Source organism: Oncorhynchus mykiss, chromosome 30, assembly GCF_057628025.1.
Source record: "Oncorhynchus mykiss isolate SJ-2025 chromosome 30, ASM5762802v1, whole genome shotgun sequence".
In the NCBI taxonomy this organism is placed as follows: Eukaryota; Metazoa; Chordata; class Actinopteri; order Salmoniformes; family Salmonidae; genus Oncorhynchus; species Oncorhynchus mykiss.
Genome location: NC_143051.1, coordinates 6,134,252 through 6,160,821, shown reverse-complemented (window position 1 = coordinate 6,160,821; position 26,570 = coordinate 6,134,252). Strand labels below are relative to the sequence as shown.

At 46.5% G+C, this 26,570-nt stretch overlaps 1 protein-coding gene across 2 annotated transcripts in view; it reads left to right on the top strand.

Annotated features, from left to right (window-relative positions):
• Positions 1 to 26,570, top strand: part of LOC110487835 (sodium-dependent lysophosphatidylcholine symporter 1-B) — a 44,386-nt gene that overhangs the window by 11,602 nt on the left and 6,214 nt on the right. For both annotated transcript variants that reach the window (XM_036971014.2, XM_090228543.1), the window contains exons 3-9: positions 1,414 to 1,538; positions 18,454 to 18,577; positions 18,881 to 18,959; positions 19,743 to 19,936; positions 20,147 to 20,237; positions 22,291 to 22,409; positions 23,221 to 23,304. In XM_036971014.2, coding sequence (XP_036826909.2) covers positions 1,414 to 1,538; positions 18,454 to 18,577; positions 18,881 to 18,959; positions 19,743 to 19,936; positions 20,147 to 20,237; positions 22,291 to 22,409; positions 23,221 to 23,304 — 816 coding nt within the window. The remainder of the gene's footprint in view (positions 1 to 1,413; positions 1,539 to 18,453; positions 18,578 to 18,880; positions 18,960 to 19,742; positions 19,937 to 20,146; positions 20,238 to 22,290; positions 22,410 to 23,220; positions 23,305 to 26,570) is intronic.

Below are 26,570 nucleotides of genomic sequence, written 5' to 3'. Positions count from 1 at the left end.
GCTGGTTCCTCTGGCCCGGAGGTTGTAGGCTGGTTCCTCTGGCCCGGAGGTTGTAGGCTGGTTCCTCTGGCCCGGAGGTTGTAGGCTGGTTCCTCTGGCCCGGAGGTTGTAGGCTGGTTCCTCTGGCCCGGAGGTTGTAGGCTGGTTCCTCTGGCCCGGAGGTTGTAGGCTGGTTCCTCTGGCCCGGAGGTTGTAGGCTGGTTCCTCTGGCCCGGAGGTTGTAGGCTGGTTCCTCTGGCCCGGAGGTTGTAGGCTGGTTCCTCTGGCCCGGAGGTTGTAGGCTGGTTCCTCTGGCCCGGAGGTTGTAGGCTGGTTCCTCTGGCCCGGAGGTTGTAGGCTGGTTCCTCTGGCCCGGAGGTTGTAGGCTGGTTCCTCTGGCCCGGAGGTTGTAGGCTGGTTCCTCTGGCCCGGAGGTTGTAGGCTGGTTCCTCTGGCCCGGGGGTGTAGGCTGGTTCCTCTGTCCCGGGAGTGTAGGCTGGTTCCTCTGGCCCGGGGGTGTAGTGCACTATATAGAGAATAGGGTGCCATTTGGGACTCAGATTAAGTTATTTTTGAAGTCATTAACTCAGTGGTGGGTTGTGACCTGACTGGATCAAAGCGCTCACTGAGGCTTAGCCAGAGCTTGGGAGGTTGAGTAGACTGACTCCTCTGGCCTGGGGAGAACAGTCGCCTAGACTGACTCCACTCTGCGCTTAAGTAGAATTTTGATGTTGAGGGCAAGATGGCGTCCAACTCCCCCGACTGCTGAGATCAGTGATGAAGAGGCAATTTTTTTTGTGGGGGAGACCTGACTAAATTCACGTAGAAATATGAGTTATAGATCTGTAATTCTTGCTGAAAACAAGTCTCTAAGAAGTCATAGATCTGTTCTGTCCACTATTTCTATGCTTCCTGTTCTCGAGTTGTTGAGTTGTTGTTGAGTCTTTTACTTTTGTAAAAAAGTTTTGAACACCAGCTTAATTAAACAATATTTTTGGTTACGAAAAATGATATTTCACAGCGGTTTAGGTGGTACAGTGATTCTCTAAACATGCTTGTTGTGACGCAAATTGTCTGAATTTTATCTACCAGGAAATTGTGAAGCGGTTTCTGCGTAGTGCACGTTTAAGTGTAACCTCCCTGAACAGGTGGTAGGATTCATGGAGTCATCTCCTTAGGCTCTCTAGACATTAGTCTTTTGTAATCTTGTGGTTTCCTGTTATTCTGTAGCGTGATGCGGGAAAACGTTCAGTAGCCCACAGGACTGACTCAATAGGTTGAACATGGCCGCTTCATGCTTCAAATGAGCCACCTCTGTCAGTTCAGTTGGACCTGTTTCCATCAAGTCTCCCAGCCTGGTCCTTTTTAGTTCTAACCATTCATCCATATCTCTAACCTTGCTCTCTCTCTCTCTCTCTCCTCTCCTCCCTCAAGTTGGACCCCTTCTATGCGTCGATCATCCTGTTCGTGGGGAGGGCCTGGGATGCTGTGACGGACCCGATCATAGGCTTCATGGTCTCCCGCTCTCCCTGGACACGCTTCGGACGAATGCTGCCATGGTACGGCCATTTTTTTACCGGTTCTCATATCAAATCAGTCACAATTTAGCCTTTGAGAGCTTCATGTGTTTTCTCTTTTTTTTTCTTCCTGTTTGGTTGTGAACTTCATCCCTCGGAATGGTAGTCAGGAAGGAAAGAACCGAGGAAAGCGTACGTAACTCCCATCTGTGGGCTCTAGGTTCTTTCCCACCAATTCAGCCGTTTTGGTTGAGAATTCCCTCGTTGTGGCATCTGTTGCTGTAACTAAAAGGCCAACGTCCTATTTTGCAGCTGGATATCAGGCTAACAGACGGTTTTAAATATCCACATTGCCTTACAAGATGTCTTCTTTTTTTGGAGTGTTACCATTCACAGGTTCCATGCAGCAACAACATGTATGTGTGTAAGCGCGAGGGAGTGTCGGGAGTCGGGAATACTTGGTGACAGCCAGAAGGGTGATAGTCTGCGTTTTTACCAACAACGATTTAGCAATAGATCTCGCTGGAATGTCTGTGTGTGTTGGCCCTTTCCCCTCTATTGGTCCCCCGGTCATTTTGAAACCCCACTGGTGTGCCAAGTGTGCTTCAAACTCACGTATCCCAAATGGCACCCTATTCCAACATACTATATTAAAACAGAGCCCTATAGGCCCTGGTCAAAAGTAGTGCACTATATAGGGTTAGGCCGTAGTGAATGCGTGCTAAGTGGATCGGGTTAGGCCGTAGTGAATGCGTGCTAAGTGGATCGGGTTAGGCCGTAGTGAATGCGTGCTAAGTGGATCGGGTTAGGCCGTAGTGAATGCGTGCTAAGTGGATCGGGTTAGGCCGTAGTGAATGCGTGCTAAGTGGATCGGGTTAGGCCGTAGTGAATGCGTGCTAAGTGGATCGGGTTAGGCCGTAGTGAATGCGTGCTAAGTGGATCGGGTTAGGCCATTTCTTGGCATGCATTCACTATGACCTGTGTTGTAACTGTCTGATGTTTTGGGGAAAGTACCTCCTGGTACGATTTGAGTACATCTTCATTAAGGTTTCAGCTGCAGCTCTGAAAGGGTTACTGCAGTTGTCTACTGCTCAGAGCACACACACACACACACACACACACCACACATTACTTTCTGTGACGATTTCTTCAAACATTCTCTGAAACATAAGCCACATTTCCTGTAGGGCTAAAATGAAGACAAAAAAAAAAACCCATCTTCAAACGACAAGCCGTCAGGCTTTTATTTAACAAAGATAGTACAGCGGTTTCTGCTTGCCTTGCAGTTCCCACAGAGTTCCTTGACATGGTCTTGGTGAATCTACACAGCCTTCATACATGCCTCCTTATGCTTCTTCTTTAAACCTTTTTAAAAGGGCCGAGTTTTGCGTCTCCGTCTTCTGGGATATACTGTGCCGTCAGAAAGTATTCAGACCCCTTGACTTTTTCCACATTTTGTTACGTTACAGCCTTATTCTAAATTTTTATTAACATTTGTTCCCTCATCAATCTATACACAATAAATCAAATCAAATCAAATCAAATTTATTTTATATAGCCCTTCGTACATCAGCTGATATCTCAAAGTGCTGTACAGAAACCCAGCCTAAAACCCCAAACAGCAAGCAATGCAGGTGAAGAAGCACGGTGGCTAGGAAAAACTCCCTAGAAAGGCCAAAACCTAGGAAGAAACCTAGAGAGGAACCAGGCTATGTGGGGTGGCCAGTCCTCTTCTGGCTGTGCCGGGTGGAGATTATAACAAAACATGGTCAAGATGTTCAAATGTTCATAAATGACCAGCATGGTCGAATAATAATAAGGCAGAATAGTTGAAACTGGAGCAGCAGCACAGTCAGGTGGACTGGGGACAGCAAGGAGTCATCATGTCAGGTAGTCCTGGGGCATGGTCCTAGGGCTCAGGTCCTCCGAGAGAGAGAAAGAAAGAGAGAATTAGAGAGAGCATATGTGGGATGGCCAGTCCTCTTCTGGCTGTGCCGGGTGGAGATTATAACAGAACATGGCCAAATGTTCATAAATGATCAGCATGGTCGAATAATAATAAGGCAGAACAGTTGAAACTGGAGCAGCAGCACAGCCAGGTGGACTGGGGACAGCAAGGAGTCATCATGTCAGGTAGTCCTGGGGCATGGTCCTAGGGCTCAGGTCCTCCGAGAGAGAGAAAGAGAGAAGGAGAGAATTAGAGAACGCACACTTAGATTCACACAGGACACCGAATAGGACAGGAGAAGTACTCCAGATATAACAAACTGACCCTAGCCCCCCGACACATAAACTACTGCAGCATAAATACTGGAGGCTGAGACAGGAGGGGTCAGGAGACACTGTGGCCCACTCCGAGGACACCCCCGGACAGGGCCAAACAGGAAGGATATAACCCCACCCACTTTGCCAAAGCACAGCCCCCACACCACTAGAGGGATATCTTCAACCACCAACTTACCATCCTGAGACAAGGCTGAGTATAGCCCACAAAGACCTCCGCCACGGCACAACTTAAGGGGGGGGGGGGAGCGCCAACCCAGACAGGATGACCACATCAGTGACTCAACCCACTCAGGTGACGCACCTCCTCCAGGGACGGCATGAGAGAGCCCCAGTAAAGCCAGTGACTCAGCCCCTGTAATAGGGTTAGAGGCAGAGAATCCCAGTGGAAAGAGGGGAACCGGCCAGGCAGAGACAGCAAGGGTGGTTCGTTGCTCCAGAGCCTTTCCGTTCAACCTCCCACTCCTGGGCCAGACTACACTCAATCATATGACCCACTGAAGAGATGAGTCTTCAGTAGAGACTTAAAGGTTGAGACCGAGTTTGCGTCTCTGACATGGGTAGGCAGACCGTTCCATAAAAATGGAGCTCTATAGGAGAAAGCCCTGCCTCCAGCTGTTTGCTTAAAAATTCTAGGGACAATTAGGAGGCCTGCGTCTTGTGACCGTAGCGTACGTGTAGGTATGTACGGCAGGACCAAATCAGAGAGATAGATAGGAGCAAGCCCATGTAATGCTTTGTAGGTTAGCAGTAAAACCTTGAAATCAGCCCTTGCTTTGACAGGAAGCCAGTGTAGAGAGGCTAGCACTGGAGTAATATGATCAAATTTTTGGGTTCTAGTCAGGATTCTAGCAGCCGTATTTAGCACTAACTGAAGTTTATTTAGTGCTTTATCCGGGTAGCCGGAAAGTAGAGCATTGCAGTAGTCTAACCTGGAAGTGACAAAAGCATGGATTAATTTTTCTGCATCATTTTTGGACAGAAAGTTCCTGATTTTTGCAATGTTTCGTAGATGGAAAAAAGCTGTCCTTGAAATGGTCTTGATATGTTCTTCAAAAGAGAGATCAGGGTCCAGAGTAACGCCGAGGTCCTTCACAGTTTTATTTGAGACGACTGTACAACCATTAAGATTAATTGTCAGATTCAACAGAAGATCTCTTTGTTTCTTGGGACCTAGAACAAGCATCTCTGTTTTGTCCGAGTTTAAAAGTAGAAAGTTTGCAGCCATCCACTTCCTTATGTCTGAAACACATTCTTCTAGCAAGGGCAATTTTGGGGCTTCACCATGTTTAATTGAAATGTACAGCTGTGTGTCATCTGCATAGCAGTGAAAGTTAACATTATGTTTTCGAATAACATCCCCAAGAGGTAAAATATATAGTGAAAACAAAAGTGGTCCTAAAACGGAACCTTGAGGAACACCGAAATTTACAGTTGATTTGTCAGAGGACAGACCATTCACAGAGACAAACTGATATCTTTCCGACAGATAAGATCTAAACCAGGCCAGAACTTGTCCGTGTAGACCAATTTGGGTTTCCAATCTCTCCAAAAGAATGTGGTGATCGATGGTATCAAAAGCAGCACTAAGGTCTAGGAGCACGAGGACAGATGCAGAGCCTCGGTCCGATGCCATTAAAATGTCATTTACCACCTTCACAAGTGCCGTCTCAGTGCTATGATGGGGTCTAAAACCAGACTGAAGCATTTCGTATACATTGTTTGTCTTCAGGAAGGCAGTGAGTTGTTGCGCAACAGCCTTTTCTAAAATTTTTGAGAGGAATGGAAGATTCGATATAGGCCGATAGTTTTTTATATTTTCTGGGTCAAGGTTTGGCTTTTTCAAGAGAGGCTTTATTACTGCCACTTTTAATGAGTTTGGTACACATCCGGTGGATAGAGAGCCGTTTATTATGTTCAACATAGTAGGGCCAAGCACAGGAAGCAGCTCTTTCAGTAGTTTAGTTGGAATAGGGTCCAGTATGCAGCTTGAAGGTTTAGAGGCCATGATTATTTTCATCATTGTGTCAAGAGATATAGTACTAAAACACTTGAGTGTCTCTCTTGATCCTAGGTCCTGGCAGAGTTGTGCAGACTCAGGACAACTGAGCTTTGAAGGAATACGCAGATTTAAGGAAGAGTCCGTAATTTGCTTTCTAATAATCATAATCTTTTCCTCAAAGAAGTTCATGAATTTATCACTGCTAAAGTGAAAGTCATCCTCTCTTGGGGAATGCTGCTTTTTAGTTAGCTTTGCGACAGTATCAAAAAGGAATTTCGGATTGTTCTTATTTTCCTCAATTAAGTTAGAAAAATAGGATGATCGAGCAGCAGTAAGGGCTCTTCGGTACTGCACAGTACTGTCTTTCCAAGCTAGTCGGAAGACTTCCAGTTTGGTGTGGCGCCATTTCCGTTCCAATTTTCTGGAAGCTTGCTTCAGAGCTCGGGTATTTTCTGTGTACCAGGGAGCTAGTTTCTTATGAGAAATGTTTTTAGTTTTTAGGGGTGCAACTGCATCTAGGGTATTGCGCAAGGTTAAGTTGAGTTCCTCAGTTAGGTGGTTAACTGATTTTTGTCCTCTGGCGTCCTTGGGTAGGCAGAAGGAGTCTGGAAGGACATCAAGGAATCTTTGTGTTGTCTGTGAATTTATAGCACGACTTTTGATGATCCTTGGTTGGGGTCTGAGCAGATTATTTGTTGCAATTGCAAACGTAATAAAATGGTGGTCCGATAGTCCAGGATTATGAGGAAAAACATTAAGATCCACAACATTTATTCCATGGGACAAAACTAGGTCCAGCGTATGACTGTGACAGTGAGTGGGTCCAGAGACATGTTGGACAAAACCCACTGAGTCGATGATGGCTCCGAAAGCCTTTTGGAGTGGGTCTGTGGACTTTTCCATGTGAATATTAAAGTCACCAAAGATTAGAATATTATCCGCTATGACTACAAGGTCCGATAGGAATTCAGGGAACTCAGTGAGGAACGCTGTATATGGCCCAGGAGGCCTGTAAACAGTAGCTATAAAAAGTGATTGAGTAGGCTGCATAGATTTCATGACTAGAAGCTCAAAAGACGAAAACGTCATTTTTTTTTTTGTAAATTGAAATTTGCTATCGTAAATGTTAGCAACACCTCCGCCTTTGCGGGATGCACGGGGGATATGGTCACTAGTGTAGCCAGGAGGTGAGGCCTCATTTAACACAGTAAATTCATCAGGCTTAAGCCATGTTTCAGTCAGGCCAATCACATCAAGATTATGATCAGTGATTAGTTCATTGACTATAATTGCCTTTGAAGTAAGGGATCTAACATTAAGTAGCCCTATTTTGAGATGTGAGGTATCATGATCTCTTTCAATAATGACAGGAATGGAGGTGGTCTTTATCCTAGTGAGATTTCTAAGGCGAACACCGCCATGTTTAGTTTTGCCCAACCTAGGTCGAGGCACAGACACGGTCTCAATGGTGATAGCTGAGCTGACTACACTGACTGTGCTAGTGGCAGACTCCACTATGCTGGCAGGCTGGCTAACAGCCTGCTGCCTGGCCTGCACCCTATTTCATTGTGGAGCTACCCCATAATGACATCCAAAACATATATTTATAGAAATGTTTGCTGAAGTATTCAGACCTTTTTACTCAGTACTTTGTTGAAGCACATTTTGGCAGGGACTATAGATTTGAGTCTTCTTGGGTTTGACGCTACAAGCTTGGCACAGCTGTATTTGGAGTTCCTCTCAAGCTTTGTCAAGTTGGATGGGGAGGGTTGCTGGATGGGGAGGGGTTGCTGGATGGGGAGGGGTTGCTGGATGGGGAGGGGTTGCTGGATGGGGAGGGGTTGCTGGATGGGGAGGGGTTGCTGGATGGGGAGGGTTTGCTGGATGGGGAGGGTTTGCTGGATGGGGAGGGTTGCCGCACAGCTCGTTTCAGGTCTCTCCAGAGATGTTCCATCGGGTTCAAGTCCAGGCTCTGGCTGGGCCACTCAAGGACTTGTCCTGAAGCCACTCCTGCATTGTCTAGGCTGTGTGCTTATGGTCGTTGTCCTGTTGGAAGGTGAACCTTCACCTGAGTCTGTGGTCCTGAGGGCTCTGGAGTAGGTTTTCATCAAGGATCGCTCTGTACTTTGCTCCGTTAATCTTTGCCTCGATACTAGTCTCCCAGTCCCTGCTGGGCGGCCAGCTCTAGGATGAGTCTTGGTGGTTCCAAACCTCTTCCATTTAAGGATTATGGGAATCTTCAATGGTGCAGAAAAGCTTTTGGTACCCTTCACCAGATCTGTACCTCGACACAAACCTATCTCTGAGCTCTACGGACAGTTCCTTCGACCTCATTGCTTGGTTTTTGCTCTGACATAAAACTGTCAACTGTGGGACATTTTTATATAGACCGGTGCCTGCCTTTCCAAATCATGTCCAATCAGTTGAATTTACCACAGGTGGACTCCGATCAAGTTGTAGAAACATCTCAAGGATGATCAATGGAAACAGGATGCAGCTGAGCTACATTTCGACTCTCATAGTCTTTTTTTACATTTGTTTTAATATTACCTTTTAATTTAACGAGTCAGTTAAGAACATTCTGCGTATTTTTTAAATGTTTTAAATGTATCACCTTTATTTAACCAGGTATTTATATATATATACAGTGCCTTGCGAAAGTATTCGGCCCCCTTGAACTTTGCGACCTTTTGCCACATTTCAGGCTTCAAACATAAAGATATAAAACTGTATTTTTTTGTGAAGAATCAACAACAAGTGGGACACAATCATGAAGTGGAACGACATTTATTGGATATTTCAAACTTTTTTAACAAATCAAAAACTGAAAAATTGGGCGTGCAAAATTATTCAGCCCCTTTACTTTCAGTGCAGCAAACTCTCTCCAGAAGTTCAGTGAGGATCTCTGAATGATCCAATGTTGACCTAAATGACTAATGATGATAAATACAATCCACCTGTGTGTAATCAAGTCTCCGTATAAATGCACCTGCACTGTGATAGTCTCATAGGTACGTTAAAAGCGCAGAGAGCATCATGAAGAACAAGGAACACACCAGGCAGGTCCGAGATACTGTTGTGAATAAGTTTAAAGCCGGATTTGGATACAAAAAGATTTCCCAAGCTTTAAACATCCCAAGGAGCACTGTGCAAGCGATAATATTGAAATTGAAGGAGTATCAGACCACTGCAAATCTACCAAGACCTGGCCGTCCCTCTAAACTTTCAGCTCATACAAGGAGAAGACTGATCAGAGATGCAGCCAAGAGGCCCATGATCACTCTGGATGAACTGCAGAGATCTACAGCTGAGGTGGGAGACTCTGTCCATAGGACAACAATCAGTCGTATATTGCACAAATCTGGCCTTTATGGAAGAGTGGCAAGAAAGCCATTTCTTAAAGATATCCATAAAAAGTGTAGTTTAAAGTTTGCCACAAGCCACCTGGGAGACACACCAAACATGTGGAAGAAGGTGCTCTGGTCAGATGAAACCAAAATTGAACTTTTTGGCAACAATGCAAAACGTTATGTTTGGCGTAAAAAGCAACACAGCTGAACACACCATCCCCACTGTCAAACATGGTGGTGGCAGCATCATGGTTTGGGCCTGCTTTTCTTCAGCAGGGACAGGGAAGATGGTTAAAATTGATGGGAAGATGGATGGAGCCAAATACAGGACCATTCTGGAAGAAAACCTGATGGAGTCTGCAAAAGACCTGAGACTGGGATGGAGATTTGTCTTCCAACAAGACAATGATCCAAAACATAAAGCAAAATCTACAATGGAATGGTTCAAAAATAAACATATCCAGGTGTTAGAATGGCCAAGTCAAAGTCCAGACCTGAATCCAATCGAGAATCTGTGGAAAGAACTGAAAACTGCTGTTCACAAATGCTCTCCATCCAACCTCACTGAGCTCGAGCTGTTTTGCAATGAGGAATGGGAAAAAATGTCAGTCTCTCGATGTGCAAAACTGATAGAGACATACCCCAAGCGACTTACAGCTGTAATCGCAGCAAAAGGTGGTGCTAGAAAGTATTAACTTAAGGGGGCTGAATAATTTTGCACACCCAATTTTTCAGTTTTTGATTTGTTAAAAAAGTTTGAAATATCCAATAAATGTCGTTCCACTTCATGATTGTGTCCCACTTGTTGTTGATTCTTCACAAAAAAATACAGTTTTATATCTTTATGTTTGAAGCCTGAAATGTGGCAAAAGGTCGCAAAGTTCAAGGGGGCCGAATACTTTCGCAAGGCACTGGGTATATATATATATATATATATATATATATATATATATATATATATATATATATATATATATAACCCTAACCCTTTATTTAACCAGGTATTTATATATATATAACCCTAACCCTTTATTTAACCAGGGAGGCTAGTTGAGAACAAGTCCTCATTTACAACTGCGACCTGGCCAAGATAAAGCAAAGCAGTGCGACACATACAAAAACAACAGAGTTACACACGGAATTAACAAACATGTAGTCAATAATACAGTAGATTAAAAAGAAAAGTCTATATACAGTGAGTGCAAATGAGGTGAGATAAGGGAGGTAAGGGAATAAATAGGCCATGGTGGTGAAGTAATTATAATATAGCAATTAAACACTGGAGTGATAGAGACTGGAGGGGTAGATGTGCAGAAGATGAATGTGCAAGTCGAGATACTTGGGTGCAAAGGAGCAAGATAAATAAATACAGTATGGGGGTGAGGTAGTTGGATGGGCTGTTTACAGATGGGCTATGGACAGGTTGCTGTGATCTGTGAGCTGTTCTGACAGCTGGTGCTTAAATTTAGTGAGGGAGATATGAGTCTCCAGCTTCATTGATTTTTGTAGTTCGTTCCAGTCATTGCCAGCAGAGATCTGGAAGGAAAGGCAGCCAAAAGAGGAATTGGCTTTGGGTGTGACCAGTGAGATATACCTGCTGGAGCACGTGCTACGGGTGGGTGCTGCTATGGTGACCAGTGAGCTGAGAAGGTGGGGCTTTTGGTGACATTTCATTCTGAAAAGTAGGAGATTTGAACCAAAATCACTTGTAATAAAGTTTTAGATTGTGGCCTTACTGGGTCATCTATATTCCTGCACCTTCCCTCATACACTCTGGCCTACACCGAGAGGTCCTCATTCCCTAACGGACAGGCAGGTCTGATTCCAGTCAAAGGCCCTCTGTGAGCGAGGTACAGTCTCAGTCTGTCAGTGTCTCTGGTAGGTCATGTAGCATTCTGGAACCTTTCAGAGGATGTTCCAGAACACCAGGTGTCTCTGGTAGGTCATGTAGCGTTCTGGAACCTTTCAGAGGATGTTCCAGAACACCAGGTGTCTCTGGTAGTTCATGTAGCATTCTGGAACCTTTCAGAGGATGTTCCAGAACACCAGGTGTCTCTCTGTACCTCCTATAGGCTTAGTCCCAAAATGGAAACCCATGTTCTATAATAGTGCATATTGACCAGAGGGATGGATTGGGTGCCATTTGGGAGAAGGCCTAATTAGGGAACCTGAAGCGCCTTGAGCGGGATGGATGGGAGGGGGTTGGGGTGGCTGGGTGACTAATGCTTTCCCAATGCTGACTAGTCCACTTGCATCAGTGCAGGATGGGGGTGGGGCAGATGGACACAAGTGCTACGTCCTTTTAGTTATATATATATATATTATTGTAAAGCGATATTCCTACTATAAATGCAGTAAAGTTCACACATTTTGAGCAAAATAGTGTTTTTAGACACCACTGCACACATGCAGGGGTAAGCAACAGGTGTGTAACCCCCTGGTTCCGGGGGTTCTGTCTGAGACGTTGAACCCTCCGAGGAACCGGAGTCATGTAGACCGATTTAAAAAAAATGCAGTGGAATTCAGTGACTCTGGTTGGGCAGGATGCAGCTTGATCAAATCTGTTTCCTTCATCTCCTCTCTCTCTCTCTGGCATTCTTATTCTAAACTATTCTGAGGGGAAAGAAGAAGAAGAAGAAGAAGGAGGAAGATTGAAGTTCAGTCTGACGGGTTAGACCCTTGCTAGTTGTTGAGAGAATCTGTCTCATACTTTAACTGGGAGGAGAGGAGAGTTGAGTGACTAATATAGTCAATCGAGTGTTTGGGTTCAGAACAGATGTGGATCTAGAGGAGATGTGATCTAGGGGCTGGGAGGAAGAGGGAAAGCGGGGGGAGTGGCTCCCTCTACGCTTCAGTGTTTTTTTTTTTTTTTTTTTTTTTTTTTTTTTTCAGGAGGTGGGAGTGTAGGGGTGCTCTGATTGGCTGAAACTGGTGGTGTGTTGTGGGCTGGACCAATAAGAGGCGTCTGTGTAGCATTTTTTAAAGGGAAGCTGAGGAATCTGAAGGTGTTACTGCAGTTCAAGAGACATGGAAAAGAGCTGAAGGCACGAAGCCCGGTCAGAGTTCCAGTGTAAGGCTGCGACTGAACGACGAGGCCGAGCGAATGCTTCCCAGAGCGCTCCACGTCTAGATTTTTACTATAGGAGTAGTAGCCCATAGCTTTATACACAGCCTATACATTTAGTTCATTTTATACACCCTTTCCTAACACCTAATAATAGGTTTTAATAACACGCCCTTGACTGCTGTGTCAAAGAGCACGCCGGTCTTCTTAGTTTACTGATTTCAGCACTGTTTAAGAGTCTCGGGTTTCACAACTCGGTGACTTCAACATCTTGACTGTTGTCAACATTACCAGGAATTCCAGTCTGGTTTTACTGTGATAACCCATTTTATGCTTTCAGAAGCCATATGTTCACTTATCCTGACAGCTATGTTTAGTAGAAAGGATTTTGACATTTAATCAATCTAATAATTGTGTATGCACACTAATAGTTACTGAGAATAGGTGTGACTAATTTAGCCACATCCTATTTAGTTCACATCCTATTTAGTTTACGTTGATTGGACTGAAATAGTTGTTGGTTTCTTTTTAGTTGATTTCAGATGTTGGAAGACGTGGAGACGGAACGACTTGTGGTAACGCTCCATGGTTCTAAATAAAGCCGTTTTATAGTCTGAAAGAAATGTGGAAAACAGTTTAACGTGCTGGGTCGTATAACCGTTAGTTACAATATATTTTTTTGTGGACTTCACAGGACAAATGTTGCTCTAACGGTTTTGTAATGAAACAAAGGTGTGGTTGAATTTATTCTGTGGTGTCTTCTCATCGTCTCGTCCTTTAGGCCTGTATATCACAGTGTCTTCTCATTGTCTCGTCCTTTAGGCCTGTATATCACAGTGTCTTCTCATTGTCTCGTCCTTTAGGCCTGTATATCACAGTGTCTTCTCATTGTCTCGTCCTTTAGGCCTGTATATCACAGTGTCTTCTCATTGTCTCGTCCTTTAGGCCTGTATATCACAGTGTCTTCTTATTGTCTCGTCCTTTAGGCCTGTATATCACAGTGTCTTCTTATACAGGCCTAAAGGCTGAGACAATATCACAGTGTCTTCTTATTGTCTCAGCCTTTAGGCCTGTATATCACAGTGTCTTCTTATTGTCTCAGCCTTTAGGCCTGTATATCACAGTGTCTTCTTATTGTCTCAGCCTTTAGGCCTGTATATCACAGTGTCTTCTTATTGTCTCAGCCTTTAGGCCTGTATATCACAGTGTCTTCTTATTGTCTCAGCCTTTAGGCCTGTATATCACAGTGTCTTCTTATTGTCTCAGCCTTTAGGCCTGTATATCACAGTGTCTTCTTATTGTCTCAGCCTTTAGGCCTGTATATCACAGTGTCTTCTTATTGTCTCAGCCTTTAGTCCTGTATATCACAGTGTCTTCTTATTGTCTCAGCCTTTAGGCCTGTATATCACAGTGTCTTCTTATTGTCTCAGCCTTTAGGCCTGTATATCACAGTGTCTTCTTATTGTCTCAGCCTTTAGTCCTGTATATCACAGTGTCTTCTTATTGTCTCAGCCTTTAGGCCTGTATATCACAGTGTCTTCTCATTGTCTCGTCCTTTAGGCCTGTATATCACAGTGTCTTCTCATTGTCTCGTCCTTTAGGCCTATATATCACAGTGTCTTCTTATTGTCTCAGCCTTTAGGCCTGTATATCACAGTGTCTTATTGTCTCAGCCTTTAGGCCTGTATATCACAGTGTCTTCTTATTGTCTCAGCCTTTAGGCCTGTATATCACAGTGTCTTCTTATTGTCTCAGCCTTTAGGCCTGTATATCACAGTGTCTTCTTATTGTCTCAGCCTTTAGGCCTGTATATCACAGTGTCTTATTGTCTCAGCCTTTAGGCCTGTATATCAGTGTCTTCTTATTGTCTCAGCCTTTAGGCCTGTATATCACAGTGTCTTCTCATTGTCTCGTCCTTTAGGCCTGTATATCACAGTGTCTTCTTATTGTCTCGTCCTTTAGGCCTGTATATCACAGTGTCTTCTTATACAGGCCTAAAGGCTGAGACAATATCACATTGTCTTCTTATTGTCTCAGCCTTTAGGCCTGTATATCACAGTGTCTTCTTATTGTCTCAGCCTTTAGGCCTGTATATCACAGTGTCTTCTTATTGTCTCAGCCTTTAGGCCTGTATATCACAGTGTCTTATTGTCTCAGCCTTTAGGCCTGTATATCACAGTGTCTTATTGTCTCAGCCTTTAGGCCTGTATATCACAGTGTCTTCTTATTGTCTCAGCCTTTAGGCCTGTATATCACAGTGACTTCTTATTGTCTCAGCCTTTAGGCCTGTATATCACAGTGACTTCTTATTGTCTCAGCCTTTAGGCCTGTATATCAGTGTCTTCTTATTGTCTCAGCCTTTAGGCCTGTATATCACAGTGTCTTCTTATTGTCTCAGCCTTTAGGCCTGTATATCACAGTGTCTTCTTATTGTCTCAGCCTTTAGGCCTGTATATCACAGTGTCTTCTTATTGTCTCAGCCTTTAGGCCTGTATATCACAGTGTCTTCTTATTGTCTCAGCCTTTAGGCCTGTATATCACAGTGTCTTCTTATTGTCTCAGCCTTTAGGCCTGTATATCACAGTGTCTTCTTATTGTCTCAGCCTTTAGGCCTGTATATCACAGTGTCTTATTGTCTCAGCCTTTAGTCCTACAGTGGGGCAAAAAAGTATTTATTCATCCACCAATTGTGCAAGTTCTCCCACTTAAGATGAGAGAGGCCTGTAATTTTCATCATAGGTACACTTCAACTATGACAGACAAAATGAGAAAAAAAAAATCCTGAAAATCACATTGTAGGATTTTTAATGAATTTATTTGCAAATTATATATCAGTGTCAAGGCATATGAACTAACAGGTTATAGAGAGCAAACAATGCAATTATCACCAAACAACACATTCTTTCCTGGGTTGGCTTCCCAAGAGATTTTTTTTTTAATCAGTGCTGCTTTGATGTGGCACAGAGAGCGGAGAAAGGCTAACGCAGGCTCCCGGCGAGGATTTGGGTAAAGTACATTCCTGGTGGGTTGTGGTCACGCCACTCCCTAAATGTAAACCACCATCTGCTCTGTGTCCCGAAGACAACACCAACCTGACACACACTCCCTCTCATGTATCATTTTCACAACAATCCCCCCCCCCCGCCTGCCCCTGCCACTAATCACATAACACGCATGTGTTGGTGGGGTGTACTCTCACTCACTCTCTCTTCACCAGTCCTGTACTGTACCCATTATGGGTGGCTGCGTCTGTTGTCTTAAGTACCTTCCTCTCTTGGGTATTTTATCCATTCCCAGGTACTGATCTGAAATATTGACTCTGTACCGGTACCCCCCTGTATATAGCCTCCACATTGACTCTGTACCGGTACCCCCTGTATATAGCCTCCACATTGCCTCTGTACCGTAACACCCTGTATATAGCCTCCACATTGCCTCTGTACCGTAACACCCTGTATATAGCCTCCACATTGACTCTGTACCGGTACCCCCTGTATATAGCCTCCACATTGACTCTGTACCGGTACCCCCTGTATATAGCCTCCACATTGACTCGGTACCGGTACCCCCTGTATATAGCCTCCACATTGACTCTGTACCGGTGCCCCCTGTATATAGCCTCCACATTGACTCTGTACCGTAACACCCTGTATATAGCCTCCATATTGACTCAGTACCGGTACCCCCTGTATATAGCCGCCACATTGACTCTGTACCGGGACCCCCCTGTATATAGCCTCCACATTGACTCTGTATCGGTGCCCCCTGTATATAGCCTCCACATTGACTCTGTACCGGTGCCCCCTGTATATAGCCTCCACATTGACTCTGTACCGGTGCCCCCTGTATATAGCCTCCACATTGACTCTGTACCGGTGCCCCCTGTATATAGCCTCCACATTGACTCTGTACCAGTACCCCCCTGTATATAGCCTCCACATTGACTCTGTACCAGTACCCCCCTGTATATAGCCTCCACATTGACTCTGTACCGGTGCCCCCTGTATATAGCCTCCACATTGACTCTGTACCGGTACCCCCCTGTATATAGCCTCCACATTGACTCTGTACCGGTACCCCCCTGTATATAGCCTCCACATTGACTCTGTACCGGTACCCCCCCTGTATATAGCCTCCACATTGACTCTGTACCGGTACCCCCCTGTATATAGCCTCCACATTGACTCTGTACCGTAACACCCTGTATATAGCCTAGCTATTGTTGGGTAAAGGCTTTTTAAGTAAGCTTTTCACTGTAAGGTCTGTTGGACCTATTGTAGTTGACGCATGTGAGAAATATAATTTGATTTAATTGGTGACCACTAGGTCCCATTAGGAAAGGCAGCTGCCACCTGCCCAGTGCTTTTAGGAGACAAGTCTACTGTGGATGTGAAAGTAGGTCCCAAAATAAGTTTGAGCCAATCCAAGTTCAGTTTTAGTGTCACATGCACACTTTCTTGCTCTAACCCCCAACAATGCATTAATCAATGTACTAAAAATAACATCAACTTTTTTTGGTGTTTTTCACCTGACCAGTTTAAAAGAAAAAAAAAAAAAATTATTAGTGCTGATTTTGAAGAAAAGGAGACAAGACGAGAAACATTTTTGGGGAGTTTTTGGTACACCCACTGGGGGCATCTCCAACAGGCTGAACCTGAAGGAGCCATACAAATCTACTTCTGAAGGAAGGTTTTATTTTTGGGGGTGTCCTAATCCGCCGTGCCGGACTGTTGTCATCGACACTGGGGAGGTTGTACATGATGGCGTATTGTGTTCCCATATGTGCCTGTCCGTGGGCGATTTTTGAGATCGTGGCTTCCATCGTATCCTCTTTAGCCAATCAATGACCGGATATGATGCAAGCGTTTCCTGCTCGGGGAAACCTAAACTCCATTGGACAGATGTATACACACACACTCCACGCCCCCCTCTCTCTTGTTCTGTTGGAGCGTGTCGATCAGGCCACAGGAAGTCCATAACTGGGACAGGAAGTTACACACAGACATTCCTCCGTTCTCACTGAGTGACGCATTACTCAGGGATGACATCACCGTGGTCTGGAGTGCCAAGGGAAAGTGTGGCCCGGGGAGGAAGAAGGAAGAAGAGTGTCTGAGGATCTGTCTATAGCACGAGGGGGGGGGGGGGGGTGTAGGGGAGTATCTGAGTGGACATGAGACGGAAAGTGAGGGAGAATGTAGAAGGGTGTGTCCATGGAGAATATAGGAACATCTCCTAATTTATGTCTGACACACTTCTCACACAGCCCTTTCATAACACATGACGTTTACAGTGAGAATGCATCTCTGGCAGCGGTGAAGAACGGAGTTGAGTGACAGCTGATCGTTTCTAAGGACCTGTAGGAATGCCTTCCCCTCGTTTTTTTAAATTTATTTAAATTTAACCTTTTTATTTTAACGAGGCAAGTCGGTTAAGAACAAATAGTTATTTTACAATGACTGCCTAGGAACAGTGGGTTAACTGCCTTGTTCAGGGGGCAGAAGGACAGATTTTGACCTTGTCAGCTCAGGGATTCGATCCAGTAACCTTCGATCTAACCACTAGGCTACCTGCCGCCCCCTTGTGTACTAGTGGGGAATAACAGACAGAATTAGGTGCAGTTCTGAAGTCTGACATGGCTTCCTCTCCTTGTCTGTCCTTGTCTCCTATATCAGATCAGTGGAAGTGAAGGAGGTGAATAGTCTCTAGACTATTGAAACGGACCCATTCTTAAAGCTAGGCCTATATCAGTTCTAATGGAGGAGACGAGCTTCTAGACTATTGAAACGGACCCATTCTTAAAGCTAGGCCTATATCAGTTCTAATGGAGGAGACGGGACGAGGGGACGTGCTTCTAGACTATTGAAACGGACCCATTCTCAAAGCTAGGCCTATATCAGTTCTAATGGAGGAGACGGGACGAGGTGACGTGCTTCTAGACTATTGAAACGGACCCGTTCTCATCGAGGTGCATTTTTGCTTCCAGAAGAATGAGGCGTCCAACACTTGGTATCACACTTCTTGGATGCAGATTTTTTGCTCTGTAATCCTCGCTTGGCTTTAGTGAATCCTTCGAGAGACCTAATTGCTGAGGCAATGGTTTATTTACTAACCCAGAGGCTGAATGCTGTTGACTCACTGTGAGCGCTACAGCTAATTCATCGTTAGATAATGGCTGTCCTCGGGAACACACTGGTTACTGCTCTGTGACGATGTGAGACTCCGACTGACTTGACCTCTGTTGTCTCTCCATCCCTGTAGGATCCTGTTCTCCACTCCTCTAGCCGTGGTCAGTTACTTCCTCATCTGGTATGTTCCTGTGATTGAGAATGGAAAGGTCATCTGGTACCTGGTCTTCTACTGCCTCTTCCAGACCCTTCAGACAGTGAGTACTGTAGTCTACTGGCTACACCGCCATACTGGTAGAGCAGCGGTTGGGGACATTCACACACACACACACACCAGATGGCCTACAAGAGCTGGACCAGATGTATAGAACAATACAATCGTCAGTAAAAAATATATATATAATAATTAGGATACATGTTAATGTCGCATATCTCTCTCGCTGTCTCTCTCGCTGTCTCTCTCTCTGTCTCTCTCGCTGTCTCTGTCTCTCTCTCTCTGTGTCTCTCTCTCTGTCTCTCTTGCTGTCTCTGTCTCTGTCTCTGTGTCTCTCTCTCTCCAGTGTTTCCATGTGCCCTACTCGGCTCTCACCATGTTCATCAGCGAAGATCAGAAGGAGAGGGACTCTGCCACTGCTTACAGTAAGTCCCCTCAAGCATGGACACTTACCTCACTCACTACCTAGACACTACTTAGTATACATGACCAAATAGTGTACTTCATACTAGGTGGTAGTGATGGGCACCGATATATGGAAAATCTGTTTCCCATTATCAGCAGCATTTATATCATCAGGTTCATGAATAACACTACAGCTGTGTTCATTCATTTTTAAGGCTCTGTGAAGGCCAGACAACTGTTGATTGGTTGCCCACTGGTTGTGAATCCTCTGGGAGCCTAAGCCTGTCTAACCAGTGTGACTATGATTACAAACCCCGTCTGCAGGCTATTCAGTATGTTAAGTTGAGTCCGAGAGTTGTCCCTACAGGAACACGTGTGTGTGTGTGTGTGTGTGGGGGGGGGGTTGTTTAACAGCTAGGATAAACTGTTACGATACGCCTTGCTCATATCGACATCAACCAGTACTGCATTGAATTATCGATAGTGGTGTTTGTCGTTGGTAACTTAGTCTGTGCATTTGGATATTAGGACCCAATCAACTTAGTCAATAATACACAGTATAAACATTTTAATATATGCCGTTTTAGAATATTATTTTATCTAAAGCGACTTAAGCCATGCATGCATCGATTTTTACTCTATGGGTGGTTCTGGGAATGAAGCCCACTATCCTGGCGTTTTTACAGGCACCGTGCTCTACCAACTGAGTTACATTTTTTTTGTTGAGTTTTTTTTGGGGACAAAATTGAAAGCTGATCATTGGTTGGTTTGTGTCATCTGTATGCTCCTCTCGTCCCAATCAGGAATGACGGTGGAGGTTCTGGGTACTGTGATTGGCACAGCCGTCCAGGGTCAGATTGTGGGCATGGCCAACCCCCCCTGTATCCCCGTAGCCCCCGGCGACAATGTAACAACAGAGGGCCTGAACTCCTCCCTGCTGCTGGGACAGGAAGTTAACACCACGGTCATCTCTCCCGGTATCACCCTGGACCAGACGGTACACAGACCGTAGCCTAACCCTAGCCTCCCATCTCGTCTACATACTTGTATCTTCATGAAGATGACTTGAGCTCACAAATCCAGATCATTTTACACTATACGATAAAGCCAGTGTGTGTTCTGCTATATGTTCGTTATACCAGACGTACTGTCGTAGGTTACTATAGTCTACTGACCCTGTTGTGTCTCTCTCTCTCCTCGATCACAGAAAACAGCCTACATGATAGCTTCCGGCGCCATCTGTTCCATCTACGTTCTCTGTGCCGTGGTGCTGTTCTTCGGAGTCAAGGAGAAGAAAGGTAAAAAGGCAGGATCACCATTTTGGTTTTTTTTAATGGACCATCCCTCAACTCAACACATCCCTGTTGATATTTCAGCGGTATTATGGGTTCACTTTGGGTCATTTCAGTTCAATGTTCCTATTGGATAATGTGGATTTTTTTTAAAATTGAGCTCTGCAGTGTGGTGCTGATGCAGTACGCCGTTTCTGTCTCGTATGACTATGGGCCCTGGTGGCTTGATGTTCTAACAGCTGATCTGAGGGTTTACTAGGAAACGTACTCTAAGGTGCAGCAGGTAGCCTGGTGGTTAGAGGCGGGGTAGCCTAGTGGATAGAGGCGGGGTGGCCTGGTGGTTAGAGGCGGCGGGGTGGCCTGGTGGTTAGAGGCGGCGGGGTGGCCTGGTGGTTAGAGGCGGCGGGGTGGCCTGGTGGTTAGAGGCGGCGGGGTGGCCTGGTGGTTAGAGGCGGCGGGGTGGCCTGGTGGTTAGAGGCGGCGGGGTGGCCTGGTGGTTAGAGGCGGCGGGGTGGCCTGGTGGTTAGAGGCGGCGGGGTGGCCTGGTGGTTAGAGGCGGCGGGGTGGCCTGGTGGTTAGAGGCGGCGGGGTGGCCTGGTGGATAGAGGCGGGGTGGCCTGGTGGTTAGAGGCGGGGTGGCCTAGTGGATAGAGGCGGGGTGGCCTGGTGGTTAGAGGCGGGGTGGCCTGGTGGTTAGAGGCGGGGTGGCCTGGTGGTTAGAGGCTGCGGGGTGGCCTAGTGGATAGAGGCGGGGTAGCCTGGTGGATAGAGGCTGCGGGGTGGCCTGGTGGTTAGAGGCTGCGGGGTGGCCTGGTGGTTAGAGGCTGCGGGGTGGCCTGGTGGTTAGAGGCTGCGGGGTGGCCTGGTGGTTAGAGGCTGCGGGGTGGCCTGGTGGATAGAGGCGGCGGGGTGGCCTGGTGGTTAGAGGCGGCGGGGTGGCCTGGTGGTTAGAGGCGGCGGGGTGGCCTGGTGGTTAGAGGCGGCGGGGTGGCCTGGTGGTTAGAGCATTGGGCCAGTAACCCGAAAGGTTGCTGGATTGAATCCCCGAGCTTTCAAGGTAAAAATCTGTCATTCTGCCCCTGAACAAGGCAGTTAACCCACTGTTCCTAGACCAGTTAACCCACTGTTCCTAGACCAGTTAACCCACTGTTCCTAGACCAGTTAACCCACTGTTCCCAGACCAGTTAACCCACTGTTCCCAGACCAGTTAACCCACTGTTCCCAGGCAGTTAACCCACTGTTCCTAGGCCAGTTAACCCACTGTTCCTAGGCCAGTTAACCCACTGTTCCCAGACCAGTTAACCCACTGGTCCTAGACCAGTTAACCCACTGGTCCTAGACCAGTTAACCCACTGGTCCTAGACCAGTTAACCCACTGTTCCCAGACCAGTTAACCCACTGTTCCCAGACCAGTTAACCCACTGTTCCCAGACCAGTTAACCCACTGTTCCCAGACCAGTTAACCCACTGTTCCCAGACCAGTTAACCCACTGTTCCCAGACCAGTTAACCCACTGTTCCCAGACCAGTTAACCCACTGTTCCCAGACCAGTTAACCCACTGTTCCCAGACCAGTTAACCCACTGTTCCCAGACCAGTTAACCCACTGTTCCCAGACCAGTTAACCCACTGTTCCCAGACCAGTTATCCCACTGTTCCCAGGCCAGTTAACCCACTGTTCCCAGGCCAGTTAACCCACTGTTCCCAGGCCAGTTAACCCACTGTTCCCAGGCCAGTTAACCCACTGTTCCCAGGCCAGTTAACCCACTGTTCCCAGGCCAGTTAACCCACTGTTCCTAGGCCAGTTAACCCACTGTTCCTAGACCAGTTAACCCACTGTTCCTAGACCAGTTAACCCACTGTTCCTAGGCCAGTTAACCCACTGTTCCTCGTTGTTGTAAATAAGAATTTGTCCTAACTGACTTGGTTAAATAAAGAATACATAAATAAAATAAAACACAGACTTAAAGTTGAAACACATTATTATTATTATTATTATTGGGGTTATTATTTATATTATAACTGTCTCTGTCGGTCTCTCTCTCTCCCTCTCTCTATAGAGTCGTCTCGCCCTCGGTCAGAGCTCATGTCGTTCTGGCAGGGTATCGGGCTGGTGATGGGTCATGGACCTTACGTCAGGCTGGTGATGGGCTTCCTCTTCACCTCATTGGCCTTCATGGTGACTACACAGGGGACACACTTGTTTAGGCATTCATTACTCCTTCACCCAGGCACACACACTTTTGCTCTCTGCATTTGCATGTCAACGTACACCTACCACAACACACCTTACCCATGTCCTTAATGGTGAGTGGTGACACTCTAACGACCGCTGACACCTAGTGTTCACAACATACCCATGTCCTTAATGGTGAGTGGTGACACTCTAACGACCGCTGACACCTAGTGTTCACAACATACCCATGTCCTTAATGGTGAGTGGTGACACTCTAACGACCGCTGACACCCAGTGTTCACAACATACCCATGTCCTTAATGGTGAGTGGTGACACTCTAACGACCGCTGACACCTAGTGTTCACAACATACCCATGTCCTTAATGGTGAGTGGTGACACTCTAACGACCGCTGACACCCAGTGTTCACAACATACCCATGTCCTTAATGGTGAGTGGTGACACTCATCACGTTTTGTAGTGTGGGGGTTTATAGGATATGCCAGTCTCTGACCCATAACCACCTCATCACCCACAATAAAACTTAACCCAGCCATAAAGCTAAGCTTCCAAACCCAAAACCGTAAGCTAACCTTCAATATGGCCTCATGTTAGGCTCGGCTGTCTGCCACCGTTCTGCTCCTTTTTAGAGTGTGTGTAGTCTGTTTATTTATGTGGTCTCTGGGCTAAGCCTGCCTGTCATGTTAAAGTTGAGTGTCCAGCCAGCGAGCGCTTGGCTCCTGTGTGTGTGTGGCGGGGCCAGTCTAACTGAGCGTGTCTGTGTTTCTGTCTCTCTCTCTCTCTCTCGCTGCAGCTCCTGGAAGGGAACTTTGCGCTGTTCTGCTGCTACACTCTGGGCTTTAGGAACGACTTCCAGAACATTCTACTGGTCATCATGGTGAGGACACACAGTGGCAGTGTCCTTTATGTTTTGATACAGACAGATTGAGACTCTTTTCCCACATCATTCACTGACCTCTCTATTGTTACTGTAACCTTGACTGGACCACTGGAGACGGGAGGTTTCTATACAAAACAGCTGTCTCTCTCTCTCGCTGTCTCTCTCTCTCTCGCTGTCTCTCTCGCTGTCTCTCTCTCTCTCGCTGTCTCTCTCTCTCTCGCTGTCTCTCTCTCGCTGTCTCTCTCGCTGTCTCTCTCGCTGTCTCTCTCTCTCTCGCTGTCTCTCTCTCTCTCTCTGGCGCTCTCTCTCTCTCTCTCGCTGTCTCTCTCTCTCGCTGTCTCTCTCTCTCGCTGTCTCTCTCTCTCGCTGTCTCTCTCTCTCGCTGTCTCTCTCTCTCGCTGTCTCTCTCTCTCTCGCTGTCTCTCTCTCTCTCGCTGTCTCTCTCTCTCGCTGTCTCTCTCGCTGTCTCTCTCTCTCGCTGTCTCTCTCTCTCGCTGTCTCTCTCTCTCGCTGTCTCTTTCTCTCGCTGTCTCTCTCTCTCGCTGTCTCTCTCTCTCGCTGTCTCTCTCTCTCGCTGTCTCTCTCTCTCGCTGTCTCTCTCTCTCGCTGTCTCTCTCTCTCGCTGTCTCTCTCTCTCGCTGTCTCTCTCTCTCGCTGTCTCTCTCTCTCGCTGTCTCTCTCTCTCGCTGTCTCTCTCTCTCGCTGTCTCTCTCTCTCGCTGTCTCTCTCTCTCGCTGTCTCTCTCTCTCGCTGTCTCTCTCTCTCGCTGTCTCTCTCTCTCGCTGTCTCTCGCTGTCTCTCTCTCTCTCGCTGTCTCTCTCTCTCGCTGTCTCTCGCTGTCTCTCTCTCTCTCTCGCTCTCTCTCGCTGTCTCTCTCTCTCTCTCGCTCTCTCTCGCTGTCTCTCTGTCTCGCTCTGTCTCTCTGTCTCTGTGTGTCAGTGAGGGCTAATGTCTGAATACCAGCCTGTTCCCACAGACGTTTACCACGGCTATGAAAGTCGCTCTCTGTCCCCCCCTCCCCCTCCCTGACATCCTTATTTATCCCTCTCTTCTGTCATATGATTAAAAGGACTTAATGACGTCTTTATCCTAACAGGAATGCAGTTGGTACGTGTGGCAGTTACCCTGACACATGACCTGACTGCAGCACAGTAGGCCTGTGAACTATGGGGGGGGAACTCTTAGTGCTAATTCTCTAATTCAATAAATAAAAGGGATAGAGTGGACCTGTCTTAATGTCCTTTTCCTTTATGTAAAGTCTTAATTAACCCCTAAAAGGTCCTTCAATTATGGTTTTATTGAGTTAACTCCTGAGGCACATACTTTGAAGTGGAGCGTAGGCACAGTTCTAGGATCAGTTTACCCTGCCCAAATCCTTACCACTAGGCACAGATCTAGGATCAGTTTACCCTGCCCAAATCCTTACCACTAGGCACAGGTCTAGGATCAGTTTACCCTGCCCAAATCCTTACCACTAGGCACAGGTCTAAGATCAGTTTACCCTGCCCAAATCCTTACCATTAGGCACAGGTCTAGGATCAGTTTACCCTGCCCAAAACCTTACCATTAGGCACAGGTCTAGGATCAGTTTACCCTGCCCAAAACCTTACCATTAGGCACAGGTCTAGGATCAGTTTACCCTGCCCAAAACCTTACCATTAGGCACAGGTCTAGGATCAGTTTACCCTGCCCAAATCCTTACCACTAAGCACAGGTCTAGGATCAGTTTACCCTCCCCTAATCCTTACCTTTACCATTAGGCACAGGTCTAGGATCAGTTTACCCTCCCCTAATCCTTTACTATTAGACACACTAAACTGACTTCAGAGCAGCTTTATTCTATATTCACCCCTTCGAAGGCCATTGAGGGTTCTTAACCTGTTTTCTTCATTCTTAAGCTCAATGTTATTCAGCACTGCAGCCTTTCTCAACGTCTCTCTGGCCTTTCAGCACGTCTCTCTGGCCTTTCACCACGTCTCTCTGGCCTTTCACCACGTCTCTCTGGCCTTTCACCACGTCTCTCTGGCCTTTCACCACGTCTCTCTGGCCTTTCACCACGTCTCTCTGGCCTTTCACCACGTCTCTCTGGCCTTTCACCACGTCTCTCTGGCCTTTCACCACGTCTCTCTGGCCTTTCAGCACGTCTCTCTGGCCTTTCACCACGTCTCTCTGGCCTTTCACCACGTCTCTCTGGCCTTTCACCACGTCTCTCTGGCCTTTCAGCACGTCTCTCTGGCCTTTCACCACGTCTCTCTGGCCTTTCAGCACGTCTCTCTGACCTTTCACCACGTCTCTCTGGCCTCCCTAATGGTGTCACTCCAGGTAGCTTGGCTCTTCTCTGGTCAAGGGCACTGGCTTCATTGCTACACTGTTTGGTAATAGTGTAACTCCAATAGGGTTGCCAGATTGGTCTGGGTAGAGGGAACACGGACGGACGGGGGTTAAACAAACGAGACCTTGTCCCCAATGCAGAGGACGTTTGTTCATGAGTAGACAAGACAAAAAGACCTTGTCTCTGGTCAGTGTCCTCAAATGGCCCCCAGCGTAGCCTAGTGGTTAGAGAGGGGGGAGGCAGGTAGCCTAGTGGTTAGAGCGTGGGACTAGTAACAGGAAGGTTGCAAGTTCAAATCCCTGAGCTGACAGGTACAAACCTGTTCTGTTCTGCCCCTGAACCCACTGTTCCTAGACCAGTTAACCCACTGTTCCTAAACCAGTTAACCCACTGTTCCTAGTTCAATGTTCCTAGGCCGTCATTGTAAATAAGAATTTGTTCTTTAACTGACTTACCTAGTTAAAGGTACAATAAATAAATAAAATAAAACATTCCTGATTTTTATATAGTGCACTGTCTCTCTGGTCAAAAGTAGTGCACTATGTAGGGAGTAGGGTGACTCTCTTTGTTTTGAATCTACTGTAGCCAATACTTTTCCTAGTTGTCTTTGTGGGAAGTGTTTATGCTGCTACTTGGAGTGGTCAGCGCAAACAGGACAGCAGTAGCCTGTTGGGTTCAGAACATGTGACTCGATTTACTCTGAAATATACATTTTGTTGTTGTTGACACTGAAAATGTTTAATGCTGGAAGGAGAAAGACTCGAGGGGGCAGTGGGGTGCAGACAGTTCAAGGGAAGCTAGATGCAGGTGACCTTGGCGTGGTATCGCCAGGTGACCTACCTTGGCGTGTTAGCGCCAGGTGACCTACCTTGGCGTGGTATCGCCAGGTGACCTACCTTGGCGTGTTAGCGCCAGGTGACCTACCTTGGCG